The sequence below is a fragment of the Electrona antarctica genome (assembly GCF_951216825.1).
Source record: "Electrona antarctica genome assembly, chromosome: 3".
Taxonomy (NCBI): Eukaryota; Metazoa; Chordata; class Actinopteri; order Myctophiformes; family Myctophidae; genus Electrona; species Electrona antarctica.
Genome location: NC_136808.1, coordinates 47,580,318 through 47,595,631, shown reverse-complemented (window position 1 = coordinate 47,595,631; position 15,314 = coordinate 47,580,318). Strand labels below are relative to the sequence as shown.

The 15,314-nt window shown below is 44.5% G+C and overlaps 1 protein-coding gene across 1 annotated transcript in view; it reads left to right on the top strand.

Annotated features, from left to right (window-relative positions):
* Positions 1-11,490: 11,490 nt before the first annotated feature.
* shank2b (SH3 and multiple ankyrin repeat domains 2b) overlaps positions 11,491-15,314 on the top strand; it is a gene marked incomplete at both ends in the record, with an annotated part of 198,263 nt that continues 194,439 nt past the window's right edge. Inside the window, 1 exon segment of the mRNA XM_079496376.1 lies at positions 11,491-11,688. Coding sequence (XP_079352502.1) covers positions 11,491-11,688 — 198 coding nt within the window.

The window sequence follows — 15,314 nt, the reverse complement described above, 5'->3', positions numbered from 1 at the left end:
TATAGTAAGGTACTGTTGTTATACTGTAGTACTGGATGAGGGCTATAGTAAGGTACTGTTGTTATACTGTAGTACTGGATGAGGGCTATAGTAAGGTACTGTTGTTATACTGTAGTACTGGATGAGGGCTATAGTAAGGTACTGTTGTTATACTGTAGTACTGGATGAGGGCTATAAGGTACTGTTGTTATACTGTAGTACTGGATGAGGGCTATAGTAAGGTACTGTTGTTATACTGTAGTACTGGTTGAGGGCTCTAGTAAGGTACTGTTGTTATACTGTAGTACTGGATGAGGGCTATAAGGTACTGTTGTTATACTGTAGTACTGGATGAGGGCTATAAGGTACTGTTGTTATACTGTAGTACTGGTTGAGGGCTCTAGTAAGGTACTGTTGTTATACTGTAGTACTGGTTGAGGGCTATAGTAAGGTACTGTTGTTATACTGTAGTACTGGATGAGGGCTATAGTAAGGTACTGTTGTTATACTGTAGTACTGGATGAGGGCTATAAGGTACTGTTGTTATACTGTAGTACTGGTTGAGGGCTATAGTAAGGTACTGTTGTTATACTGTAGTACTGGTTGAGGGCTATAGAAAGGTACTGTTGTTATACTGTAGTACTGGATGAGGGCTATAGTAAGGTACTGTTGTTATACTGTAGTACTGGATGAGGGCTATAGTAAGGTACTGTTGTTATACTGTAGTACTGGATGAGGGCTATAGTAAGGTACTGTTGTTATACTGTAGTACTGGATGAGGGCTATAGTAGTACTGTTGTTATACTGTAGTACTGGATGAGGGCTATAGTAAGGTACTGTTGTTATACTGTAGTACTGGATGAGGGCTATAGTAGTACTGTTGTTATACTGTAGTACTGGATGAGGGCTATAGTAAGGTACTGTTGTTATACTGTAGTACTGGTTGAGGGCTATAGTAAGGTACTGTTGTTATACTGTAGTACTGGTTGAGGGCTATAGTAAGGTACTGTTGTTATACTGTAGTACTGGATGAGGGCTATAGTAAGGTACTGTTGTTATACTGTAGTACTGGATGAGGGCTATAGTAAGGTACTGTTGTTATACTGTAGTACTGGTTGAGGGCTATAGTAAGGTACTGTTGTTATACTGTAGTACTGGTTGAGGGCTATAGTAAGGTACTGTTGTTATACTGTAGTACTGGATGAGGGCTATAGTAAGGTACTGTTGTTATACTGTAGTACTGGATGAGGGCTATAGTAGTACTGTTGTTATACTGTAGTACTGGATGAGGGCTATAGTAAGGTACTGTTGTTATACTGTAGTACTGGTTGAGGGCTATAGTAAGGTACTGTTGTTATACTGTAGTACTGGATGAGGGCTATAGTAAGGTACTGTTGTTATACTGTAGTACTGGTTGAGGGCTATAGTAAGGTACTGTTGTTATACTGTAGTACTGGTTGAGGGCTATAGTAAGGTACTGTTGTTATACTGTAGTACTGGTTGAGGGCTATAGTAAGGTACTGTTGTTATACTGTAGTACTGGTTGAGGGCTATAGTAAGGTACTGTTGTTATACTGTAGTACTGGTTGAGGGCTATAGTAAGGTACTGTTGTTATACTGTAGTACTGGTTGAGGGCTATAGTAAGGTACTGTTGTTATACTGTAGTACTGGATGAGGGCTATAGTAAGGTACTGTTGTTATACTGTAGTACTGGATGAGGGCTATAAGGTACTGTTGTTATACTGTAGTACTGGTTGAGGGCTATAGTAAGGTACTGTTGTTATACTGTAGTACTGGATGAGGGCTATAGTAAGGTACTGTTGTTATACTGTAGTACTGGATGAGGGCTATAGTAAGGTACTGTTGTTATACTGTAGTACTGGATGAGGGCTATAGTAAGGTACTGTTGTTATACTGTAGTACTGGTTGAGGGCTATAAGGTACTGTTGTTATACTGTAGTACTGGATGAGGGCTATAGTAAGGTACTGTTGTTATACTGTAGTACTGGTTGAGGGCTATAGTAAGGTACTGTTGTTATACTGTAGTACTGGTTGAGGGCTATAGTAAGGTACTGTTGTTATACTGTAGTACTGGTTGAGGGCTATAGTAAGGTACTGTTGTTATACTGTAGTACTGGATGAGGGCTATAGTAAGGTACTGTTGTTATACTGTAGTACTGGTTGAGGGCTATAAGGTACTGTTGTTATACTGTAGTACTGGATGAGGGCTATAGTAAGGTACTGTTGTTATACTGTAGTACTGGATGAGGGCTATAGTAAGGTACTGTTGTTATACTGTAGTACTGGTTGAGGGCTATAGTAGTACTGTTGTTATACTGTAGTACTGGATGAGGGCTATAGTAGTACTGTTGTTATACTGTAGTACTGGATGAGGGCTATAGTAAGGTACTGTTGTTATACTGTAGTACTGGTTGAGGGCTATAGTAAGGTACTGTTGTTATACTGTAGTACTGGTTGAGGGCTATAGTAAGGTACTGTTGTTATACTGTAGTACTGGATGAGGGCTATAGTAAGGTACTGTTGTTATACTGTAGTACTGGATGAGGGCTATAGTAAGGTACTGTTGTTATACTGTAGTACTGGATGAGGGCTATAGTAAGGTACTGTTGTTATACTGTTATACTGTAGTACTGGATGAGGGCTATAGTAAGGTACTGTTGTTATACTGTAGTACTGGTTGAGGGCTATACGATACAACTTTATTGTCAGCTTTCACTGAAATTTGTTTTGCATCCATGACGTCACCATTCAAGATACAGACATACACAATACTTTACACAAGGTACATGACAGGACACAAATCACAGAAGCAGACAGGAACAAGAACAATAGAACATATCCTCTTGGTTTACCGATTTTGGTTTAAAAGCAGAACAGACTGGTGTACAAAAGAGTTCTTTAGCCTGTTTCTTTATATTTGGGGACTCTATACCGCCTCATGGAGGGCAACAGTTGATATTCATCATTTAAAACATGTAAGGGGTCAGAGGAGATACTCTTCGCTAGTCTAAGCATGCTCTTGGTCTGGGCTTCTTTAAATGAATGTAGCACAACCTCAGCTATACAGTTAGTTCTCATATACTATAGATAGGCTGTTAAACCAGGCCGTGCTACAGTACAACATCACAGTTTGAACGACAGACGTATAAGAGACAAGATCTGACTACTAGCACCAAACGATCTAAGTCGGCGTAAGGAGTACATATACGCTGCTGTATCCTAGATATATTCAATATGAGAGGACCATGAGGGTGGCGTCTATCATCACCCCCAGATATTTGTAAGATGGAACTTGTTCAATAGCTGAACCATGGTCTTATCACCGGGAGCAGGACGAAAGATAATTTCCTGGGTTTTCTTAGTGTTGATAATCAAATTATTTTTCTACAAGCCGGTCAACGCTACACTGGTACTGTTTTGGGTCATCACTGTCTGAGTATTTCAGAAGAACCTGGTTTGACTCGCAGGTGTTACAGTCAGCCGTGTACTGAGTAAACAGTACAGGTGAGCTAATGCATCCTTGGGGTGCATTATAGTAAGGTACTGCTGTTATACTGTAGTACTGGATGAGGGCTATAGTAAGGTACTGCTGTTCCCTGCAGGACCGGGACTTATTTCTGCTTTCAACAAAAACAATTAAAAATATATCAAAAAAATAGTTTAAATAATTTGTTTTCCGGTTCTTTGCCATGGTGTCTCTTGTCTGTTGTTGTCCTGTATTGTTTTGTATTGTTTGTATGTCGGAAACCACTACTGTTGCTGTAAACACAATTGCCCTTCTGGGACATTAATAAAGACCTTGAACCTTGAACCTTGAACCTTCTTTGTTCACCTAAACATCATCATTGATTATCATTGTTTAGTCTTACAATGCCATTGGCCAGGATATTTGCATATAAATACCCCCACAGAGGCAGAAATTCACAAAACATCACAAAATATAAATGTTGCCCAAAAGCATCGCTGGGTCCTGCAGGGATTATATAGTACTGGATGAGAGCGGTATTAAGGTACAGCTGTTGTATATAGTACTGGATGAGAGCGGTAGTAAGGTACAGCTGTTGTATATAGTACTGGATGAGAGCGGTAGTAAGGTACAGCTGTTGTATATAGTACTGGATGAGAGCGGTATTAAGGTACAGCTGTTGTATATAGTACTGGATGAGAGCGGTAGTAAGGTACAGCTGTTGTATATAGTACTGGATGAGAGCGGTAGTAAGGTACAGCTGTTGTATATGGTACTGGGTGAGAGCGGTAGTAAGGTACAGCTGTTGTATATAGTACTGGATGAGAGCGGTAGTAAGGTACAGCTGTTGTATATAGTACTGGATGAGAGCGGTAGTAAGGTACAGCTGTTGTATATAGTACTGGATGAGAGCGGTAGTAAGGTACAGCTGTTGTATATGGTACTGGGTGAGAGTGGTAGTAAGGTACAGCTGTTGTATATAGTACTGGATGAGAGCGGTAGTAAGGTACAGCTGTTGTATATGGTACTGGATGAGAGTGGTAGTAAGGTACAGCTGTTGTATATAGTACTGATTGAGAGCGGTTTAAGGTACAGCTGTTGTATATAGTACTGGATGAGAGCGGTAGTAAGGTACAGCTGTTGTATATAGTACTGGATGAGAGCGGTAGTAAGGTACAGCTGTTGTATATGGTACTGGATGAGAGCGGTAGTAAGGTACAGCTGTTGTATATAGTACTGATTGAGAGCGGTAGTAAGGTACAGCTGTTGTATATAGTACTGATTGAGAGCGGTAGTAAGGTACAGCTGTTGTATATAGTACTGATTGAGAGCGGTAGTAAGGTACAGCTGTTGTATATAGTACTGATTGAGAGCGGTAGTAAGGTACAGCTGTTGTATATGGTACTGATTGAGAGCGGTAGTAAGGTACAGCTGTTGTATATAGTACTGGGTGAGAGCGGTAGTAAGGTACAGCTGTTGTATATAGTACTGGATGAGAGCGGTAGTAAGGTACAGCTGTTGTATATAGTACTGGATGAGAGCGGTAGTAAGGTACAGCTGTTGTATATAGTACTGGGTGAGAGCGGTAGTAAGGTACAGCTGTTGTATATAGTACTGGGTGAGAGCGGTAGTAAGGTACAGCTGTTGTATATGGTACTGGATGAGAGCGGTAGTAAGGTACAGCTGTTGTATAGTACTGGGTGAGAGCGGTAGTAAGGTACAGCTGTTGTATATAGTACTGGGTGAGAGCGGTAGTAAGGTACAGCTGTTGTATATAGTACTGGATGATAGCGGTAGTAAGGTACAGCTGTTGTATATAGTACTGATTGAGAGCGGTAGTAAGGTACAGCTGTTGTATATAGTACTGGATGAGAGCGGTAGTAAGGTACAGCTGTTGTATATAGTACTGATTGAGAGCGGTAGTAAGGTACAGCTGTTGTATATAGTACTGGATGAGAGCGGTAGTAAGGTACAGCTGTTGTATATAGTACTGGATGAGAGCGGTAGTAAGGTACAGCTGTTGTATATAGTACTGGGTGAGAGCGGTAGTAAGGTACAGCTGTTGTATATAGTACTGGATGAGAGCGGTAGTAAGGTACAGCTGTTGTATATGGTACTGGATGAGAGCGGTAGTAAGGTACAGCTGTTGTATATAGTACTGGGTGAGAGCGGTAGTAAGGTACAGCTGTTGTATATGGTACTGGATGAGAGCGGTAGTAAGGTACAGCTGTTGTATATGGTACTGGGTGAGAGCGGTAGTAAGGTACAGCTGTTGTATATGGTACTGGGTGAGAGCGGTAGTAAGGTACAGCTGTTGTATATGGTACTGGGTGAGAGCGGTAGTAAGGTACAGCTGTTGTATATGGTACTGGGTGAGAGCGGTAGTAAGGTACAGCTGTTGTATATAGTACTGGGTGAGAGCGGTAGTAAGGTACAGCTGTTGTATATAGTACTGGGTGAGAGCGGTAGTAAGGTACAGCTGTTGTATATGGTACTGGATGAGAGCGGCAGTAAGGTACAGCTGTTGTATATAGTACTGGATGAGAGCGGTAGTAAGGTACAGCTGTTGTATATGGTACTGGGTGAGAGCGGTAGTAAGGTACAGCTGTTGTATATGGTACTGGGTGAGAGCGGTAGTAAGGTACAGCTGTTGTATATAGTACTGGGTGAGAGCGGTAGTAAGGTACAGCTGTTGTATATAGTACTGGGTGAGAGCGGTAGTAAGGTACAGCTGTTGTATATAGTACTGGATGAGAGCGGTATAGTAAGGTACAACTGTTGTTAGTACTGATTGAGAGCGGTAGTAAGGTACAGCTGTTGTATATGGTACTGGATGAGAGCGGTTTACGGTACAGCTGTTGTATATAGTACTGGATGAGAGCGGTAGTAAGGTACAGCTGTTGTATATGGTACTGGAAGAGAGCGGTAGTAAGGTACAGCTGTTGTATATAGTACTGGATGAGAGAGGTAGTAAGGTACAGCTGTTGTATATAGTACTGGATGAGAGCGGTATAGTAAGGTACAGCTGTTGTATATAGTACTGGGTGAGAGCGGTAGTAAGGTACAGCTGTTGTATATAGTACTGATTGTGAGCGGTAGTAAGGTACAGCTGTTGTATATAGTACTGGGTGAGAGCGGTAGTAGGTACAGCTGTTGTATATAGTACTGATTGAGAGCGGTAGTAAGGTACAGCTGTTGTATATGGTACTGGATGAGAGCGGTAGTAAGGTACAGCTGTTGTATATAGTACTGGATGAGAGCGGTAGTAAGGTACAGCTGTTGTATATGGTACTGGATGAGAGCGGTATAGTAAGGTACAGCTGTTGTATATAGTACTGGATGAGAGCGGTAGTAAGGTACAGCTGTTGTATATGGTACTGGATGAGAGCGGTAGTAAGGTACAGCTGTTGTATATAGTACTGGATGAGAGCGGTAGTAAGGTACAGCTGTTGTATATGGTACTGGATGAGAGCGGTAGTAAAGTACAGCTGTTGTATATGGTACTGGATGAGAGCGGTAGTAAGGTACAGCTGTTGTATATAGTACTGGATGAGAGCGGTAGTAAGGTACAGCTGTTGTATATAGTACTGGGTGAGAGCGGTAGTAAGGTACAGCTGTTGTATATAGTACTGGATGAGAGCGGTAGTAAGGTACAGCTGTTGTATATGGTACTGGATGAGAGCGGTAGTAAGGTACAGCTGTTGTATATAGTACTGGATGAGAGCGGTAGTAAGGTACAGCTGTTGTATATGGTACTGGATGAGAGCGGTAGTAAGGTACAGCTGTTGTATATAGTACTGATTGAGAGCGGTTTAAGGTACAGCTGTTGTATATAGTACTGGATGAGAGCGGTAGTAAGGTACAGCTGTTGTATATGGTACTGATTGAGAGCGGTTTAAGGTACAGCTGTTGTATATAGTACTGGGTGAGAGCGGTAGTAAGGTTCAGCTGTTGTATATAGTACTGGATGAGAGCGGTAGTAAGGTACAGCTGTTGTATATGGTACTGGATGAGAGCGGTAGTAAGGTACAGCTGTTGTATATGGTACTGATTGAGAGCGGTAGTAAGGTACAGCTGTTGTATATAGTACTGGATGAGAGCGGTAGTAAGGTACAGCTGTTGTATATGGTACTGATTGAGAGCGGTAGTAAGGTACAGCTGTTGTATATAGTACTGATTGAGAGCGGTAGTAAGGTACAGCTGTTGTATATAGTACTGGATGAGAGCGGTAGTAAGGTACAGCTGTTGTATATAGTACTGGATGAGAGCGGTAGTAAGGTACAGCTGTTGTATATGGTACTGGATGAGAGCGGTAGTAAGGTACAGCTGTTGTATATAGTACTGATTGAGAGCGGTAGTAAGGTACAGCTGTTGTATATAGTACTGGATGAGAGCGGTAGTAAGGTACAGCTGTTGTATATGGTACTGATTGAGAGCGGTAGTAAGGTACAGCTGTTGTATATAGTACTGGATGAGAGCGGTAGTAAGGTACAGCTGTTGTATATGGTACTGATTGAGAGCGGTAGTAAGGTACAGCTGTTGTATATAGTACTGGATGAGAGCGGTAGTAAGGTACAGCTGTTGTATATAGTACTGGATGAGAGCGGTAGTAAGGTACAGCTGTTGTATATAGTACTGGATGAGAGCGGTAGTAAGGTACAGCTGTTGTATATGGTACTGATTGAGAGCGGTAGTAAGGTACAGCTGTTGTATATAGTACTGATTGAGAGCGGTAGTAAGGTACAGCTGTTGTATATAGTACTGGATGAGAGCCGTAGTAAGGTACAGCTGTTGTATATAGTACTGGGTGAGAGCGGTAGTAAGGTACAGCTGTTGTATATAGTACTGGATGAGAGCGGTAGTAAGGTACAGCTGTTGTATATAGTACTGGATGAGAGCGGTAGTAAGGTACAGCTGTTGTATATAGTACTGGATGAGAGTGGTAGTAAGGTACAGCTGTTGTATATGGTACTGGATGAGAGTGGTAGTAAGGTACAGCTGTTGTATATAGTACTGGATGAGAGCGGTAGTAAGGTACAGCTGTTGTATATAGTACTGGGTGAGAGCGGTAGTAAGGTACAGCTGTTGTATATAGTACTGGGTGAGAGCCGTAGTAAGGTACAGCTGTTGTATATGGTACTGATTGAGAGCGGTAGTAAGGTACAGCTGTTGTATATAGTACTGGGTGAGAGCGGTATAGTAAGGTACAGCTGTTGTATATAGTACTGGATGAGAGTGGTAGTAAGGTACAGCTGTTGTATATAGTACTGGATGAGAGCGGTTTAAGGTACAGCTGTTGTATATAGTACTGGGTGAGAGCGGTAGTAAGGTACAGCTGTTGTATATAGTACCCCCTCAGGTCTTCCACTGCTGGCCTGCTCGCTCTGCCTAAAAGAATGGCAACTAAAAAACACGATGGGCCGACCGCGTGGAACAAACTCCCACTATACAGGCAGCCTCTGTAGACACTTTTAAAGCACAGCTCAAGACCTACTTCTACACTCTTGCTTTAAATTGATCTTTTACATTCCTTGTTATTCATGTCCTCACTGTATTGCATTACTGCTATTATTTTAATGTTTTATGCATTGCTTTTGTTTTCTTTTTTCTCCATTGCTCTGTAAAGCACCTTTTGCTGCATTTCATTTCATGAAAGGTGCTATACAAATAACATTTTATTATTATTATTACCATTATTGGCAGCACTCACTCCGCACTCTTACAGGCAGAACAGTTTATATACCCCAATACAATAATTACTGTTACTGTAAGATAACATACTCTTTATATACCTCAATAAAATTACAGTTAACTGTCTCCATGCCACATGACGCCTTATGACGCCTCCCCCTTATGGTGACATACCATTACCATACACTTATACAGCCATCTTGGATTCATTGATCCTTTTTTAAATCCTTTGGGTTCTTCGAACATCTGACAGTCTGACAAACGCCAGAAAAACATCTCAGGTTTTGATGTTATTTCATTAGATGTAATCTAATAGTTTATTGTAACTCTAAGAGCACATGGTTCATTAGTTATAATCTAATAGTTTAATGTAGCCTAACTGTAAGAGCACATGGTTCCAGGAGGATGCTTTAAAGTTTATCATTTCATCTAATTTCCTTTAACCTGTTCCGGACGGCAACCCCTTTTGGTGTTTTAAGGATTATGTTATGTTAGCTATTGAAAAAGCACTGAGTGCCGTGCTATGCTATGAGCTTGTAGATTTGAATAATTTGAAAAATCTTGAACATGTGGCACAAATCTTTGAATATATCACCCATGCTTTCAGAGCGAACTCAAATCTTTGAATATATAGCCTATTCTTTCAGAGCGAACTCAAATCTTTGAATATATAGCCTATTCTTTCAGAGCGAACTCAAATCTTTGAATATATAGCCTATTCTTTCAGAGCGAACTCAAATCTTTGCTTCTGGAGTGAGTCCCTGGAACAACATATTTTCAGATGGGGGTCGGTTTTCAATTACATATCATTTTTGGGGTCCTTGACGTGAAATAGTTTGAGAACCACTGATATAGAAACATATGGTTTTCAGAAAACTGTCATGATTTAGAAGACATTTTGTAGAATCTGGTCTCAGTCCTAAATGGGTTAAGGACATTCCACTCTGCTCTTTTAACTCATTAAGACCCGATGACGACTCTCACAAATTGCTTCAGATTTCTGACAGTGATGTTTAAGACCTTTTCTACGTCAAGAAAGACCCCCAGAAGTATTATATGTCAAGGACCCAACAAATTATTATATGCCAAGGACCCCCACAATTATATTTATCTCAATTTGATGAAGATAATATAATGAGCATTATAGTGGGGAGTGATTATATGAAGATAGGGTGAACATGGGTGAAGTGCTCCTTTAATGAGCCTGTGCTTTGACTCCCCTGAGAATGTCTGTATGGTGATATACTGATTGGACGATACACATAGACACGCACACACACACACACACACACACACACACACACACACACACACACACACACACACACACACACACACACACACACACACACACACACACACACACACACACACACACACACACACACACAGGGCTCTATAATGATCCCTATAATCAATCTGTGGAGTTTGACCTCTGACCTCTGAATGTATTGTTGCATCAACCAATCAGGATCACAGAATACACCAGCCTATAAGTAAGGGATAATATCTGGCTAGGTAGTCATTGTCGGGAGATATTTGCTAGGGCCCCGCCCACACCGTTGCTAGGGCCCCGCCCACACCGTTGCTAGGGGCCCGCCAGCGCCGTTTGTGTTGACCCAATCACATTAGCTTCTGTTTTAGTTGTGGCCTTTGCACGCTTTTTTCTCTGAAACTATTGTGCTGCCCATCGGTTCAACGGTGTTGAACAGATCAGCGATGTGCTGTCCGTGGTGTTGAACAGATCAGCGATGTGCTGTCCGTGGTGTTGAACAGATCAGTGATGTGTCCGTGGTGTTGACCAGATCAGTGATGTGTCCGTGGTGTTGAACAGATCAGTGATGTGTCCGTGGTGTTGAACAGATCAGTGATGTGTCCGTGGTGTTGAACAGATCAGTGATGTGCTGTCCGTGGTGTTGACCAGATCAGCGATGTGTCCGTGGTGTTGAACAGATCAGTGATGTGCTGTCCGTGGTGTTGACCAGATCAGCGATGTTCGGTGGTGTTGAACAGATCAGTGATGTGTCCGTGGTGTTGAACAGATCAGTGATGTGTCCGTGGTGTTGACCAGATCAGTGATGTGTCCGTGGTGTTGACCAGATCAGCGATGTGTCCGTGGTGTTGAACAGATCAGTGATGTGTCCGTGGTGTTGAACAGATCAGTGATGTGCTGTCCGTGGTGTTGACCAGATCAGCGATGTGTCCGTGGTGTTGAACAGATCAGTGATGTGCTGTCCGTGGTGTTGACCAGATCAGCGATGTTCGGTGGTGTTGAACACAGACTAATGAAACGTCCGTTCTGTTTCAGATGAATCCTCCAAGCCTGCAGGCCATGCTCCGGAGCCCCACCTCCAGCGAGGACGAGATGGCTCCGAGCTCGGAGGAGTCTGCATCGTCCGACAGCTCCTCCCGAGATGAGACCATCTATGAGACCATCGCGGCCATGTCGCCATCGGGCCACACGTCGTTGGACAACGTTCCCGCACACTCGCTGGTCGTACGCATCTCCATCCCAGACCTGCAGCAGACGGTGAGTGTGTGTGTGTGTGTGTGTGTGTGTGTGTGTGTGTGTGTGTGTGTGTGTGTGTGTGTGTGTGTGCGTGCGTGCGTGCGTGCGTGCGTGCGTGCGTGCGTGCGTGCGTGCGTGCGTGCGTGCGTGCGTGCGTGCGTGCGTGCGTGTGCTAGCTGATGTGTTGTTGTAAGTACAGGGAGCTGATGGTAGGTGTTGTTGTAAGTACAGGGAGCTGATGGTAGGTGTTGTTGTAAGTACAGCGAGCTGATGGTAGGTGTTGTAAGTACTGTGAGCTGATGGTAGGTGTTGTTGTAAGTACTGTGAGCTGATGGTAGGTGTGGCGCTCCATGTCTCAGAGGTCTAGCGCATTGTAACGGGGACAGACTCCTGCGTTTCTGGCTGATACCGACAATAAGCCTCTCCTGACCTACTTTCAGAACACTTTCCTCTTGCCTCTTGCCTTTAAATGAGCTCGACCATGGTTCAGCCATCGATTCAAGTGACAAGACAGGTGTCTGGTTTCCACAGGACTGGAGAGGCATAGTAACCACCTAACAACTTAAACCCTAGCATATCTATTCAGTACATTTCACAATAGACATACTTAAACCCTAGCACCTATTAATGACATGGTACAATTGTTACGACCCTGGGTCTGTAATAATACATGGGAAGTTGGAATATAGGTAGGGTTAATCGTCTTTTCCCTAGTATGAGGTGGCTTGATGAGAGAGTGATGTGTGACAGGTGTGTCAGCGGAGGAAGTGGGCAGAGGAGAGTGAGAGAGTAAGTGAATGATTTGGAAAGTAGGTGGTGCCTCGGAGCCTGGAAGAGGTGATTGGTCCCCGGCTGGTGGTGGAGGAGGATAAAAGGCCACCTCTGTTCAGCACCAGGTGTCCTCTCTTCACTCCCATGTGGACTGCCAGCAAACCCACTGCTCAGTCTGTGCGCTCCATAATGTGTTTCCCTAGTCTGTCTGTTATCATGAGTTAACCAGGCTTACAATGATCTAACCAGCCGGGTTTGGTAAGGGTGGGGGGTTATTTATTTTGGGGCCCAGTTTTCTCATGTTTTGATAAACAGGAGGTGGTGTAGTAATTGTATTTTTGTTTATTGAGTCGGGATAGTTTAGTCAGGGTTAGACTAGTTAGTGTTTTTTTTCCTTCTTTTTGCTCAGTCCTCCGACTCCTCCCCACCCTGAAGACAAGAAAATAAAACCCATTGGAAGGCTGTACTCCTGTTTTCTGGTGGTTCATTTGGGAGGCTTTAAGAGGGGTCCATCGTCGTCATGTTGCGGTCCAGTTCCCCTAGGTGGGTGCCGTAACATGAAATGGGGGCTCGTCCGGGACAGACTTAAACCCTAGCATCTATTAATGACATGGTACAATAGACAGACTTAAACCCTATAGCATCTCTATTCAGGACAGGTCACAATAGACAGACTTGTTTGTTATGTGATGATTTGGTGTAGAGGGAACAGGGACAAGACAATGAGGTGTATAGTATTGAAATTGCTAAGGTATTGTCAAGCGTTGGGGTTAGGGTTAGTGTTCTTTCTTTAGCTACACTATAGTAACAGCTAGGGCTGAGCAGAGCCACAAACCACATAGCTTAAGATCTTGCTATTGCATCGCAATGGTGGCCTACTTGTGTGTGGCATCCCTCTGTTTTGCCTGTTATATGCACTATGCAGAAGTGTGTGCAGGACTCAGGGGAGAGAGAGACAGAGGAGACTTGAGTGGGAGTTGATATAGATTGTTTCTGTAACTGTGGGTTGGGGGCGACCCCCCCGCCCCCCTCCATTCAGAGGAACGTGTCATTGTTAAACCACTTGTGTGGGAGAAGCAGACAACTAAATAGATCTCTTTTAAATGAGTGAGAGAGCAGAGTCTGTGTGTGTGTGTGTGTGTGTGTGTGTGTGTGTGTGTGTGTGTGTGTGTGTGTGTGTGTGTGTGTGTGTGTGTGTGTGTGTGTGTGTGTGTGTGCGTGCGTGCGTGCGTGCGTGCGTGCGTGCGTGCGTGCGTGCGTGCGTGCGTGCGTGCGTGCGTGCGTGCTTGCGTGCGTGCATGTGCGTGTGGCATCACTCTGTTTCTCTCTGGCATCCTTTCAAAGAAGATGATGATGCGCTACACCACTAAAAGAAGATTTAATTGACTAGAAGAGATGGCAGTGGGAATGAATGAAAGTCACTCTGACGTCTGACACAAAGTCACTCATGTCACTTTGTGTCAGACAAAGTGCACAAAGTTCTGTTTGTGCAGTGTCACTGGACTTAGCTCTTGTTCAGCAGTCTCATTGCTGACTAGAAACTGCTCAAGCTGTTCTGGTTGGTGCCGCTACCGACGCTCCTCTAACGTTGGTGCTGCTACCGACGCTCCTCTAACGTTGGTGCCGCTACCGACGCTCCGCTAACGTTGGTGCTGCTACCGATGCTCCTCTAACGTTGGTGCTGCTACCGACTCTCCTCTAACGTTGGTGCTGCTACCGACTCTCTTCCAACGTTGGTGCTGCTACCGACTCTCCTCTAACGTTGGTGCTGCTACCGACTCTCCTCTAACGTTGGTGCTGCTACCGACGCTCCGCTAACGTTGGTGCTGCTACCGACTCTCCTCTAACGTTGGTGCTGCTACCGACACTCCTCTTACGTTGGTGCTGCTACCGACTCTCCTCTAACGTTGGTGCTGCTACCGACGCTCCGCTAACGTTGGTGCTGCTACCGACTCTCCTCTAACGTTGGTGCTGCTACCGACGCTCCTCTAACGTTGGTGCTGCTACCGACTCTCCTCTAACGTTGGTGCTGCTACCGACTCTCCTCTAACGTTGGTGCTGCTACCGACGCTCCTCTAACGTTGGTGCTGCTACCGACGCTCCTCTAACGTTGGTGCTGCTACCGACGCTCCTCTAACGTTGGTGCTGCTACCGACGCTCCTCTAACGTTGGTGCTGCTACCGACGCTCCTCTAACGTTGGTGCTGCTACCGACGCTCCGCTAACGTTGGTGCTGCTACCGACTCTCCTCTAACGTTGGTGCTGCTACCGACTCTCCTCTAACGTTGGTGCTGCTACCGACTCTCCTCTAACGTTGGTGCTGCTACCGATGCTCCTCTGATGTTGGTGCTGCTACCGACGCTCCTCTAACGTTGGTGCTGCTACCGACGCTCCGCTAACGTTGGTGCTGCTACCGACGCTCCTCTAACGTTGGTGCTGCTACCGACTCTCCTCTAACGTTGGTGCTGCTACCGACGCTCCTCTAACGTTGGTGCTGCTACCGACTCTCCTCTAACGTTGGTGCTGCTACCGACGCTCCTCTAACGTTGGTGCTGCTACCGACTCTCCTCTAACGTTGGTGCTGCTACCGACGCTCCTCTAACGTTGGTGCTGCACCGACGCTCCTCTAACGTTGGTGCTGCTACCGACTCTCCTCTAACGTTGGTGCTGCTACCGACGCTCCGCTAACGTTGGTGCTGCTACCGACGCTCCTCTAACGTTGGTGCTGCTACTGACGCTCCTCTAACGTTGGTGCTGCTACCGACGCTCTGCTAACGTTGGTGCTGCTACCGACACTCCTCTAACGTTGGTGCTGCTACCGACGCTCCGCTAACGTTGGTGCTGCTACCGACGCTCTGCTAACGTTGGTGCTGCTAC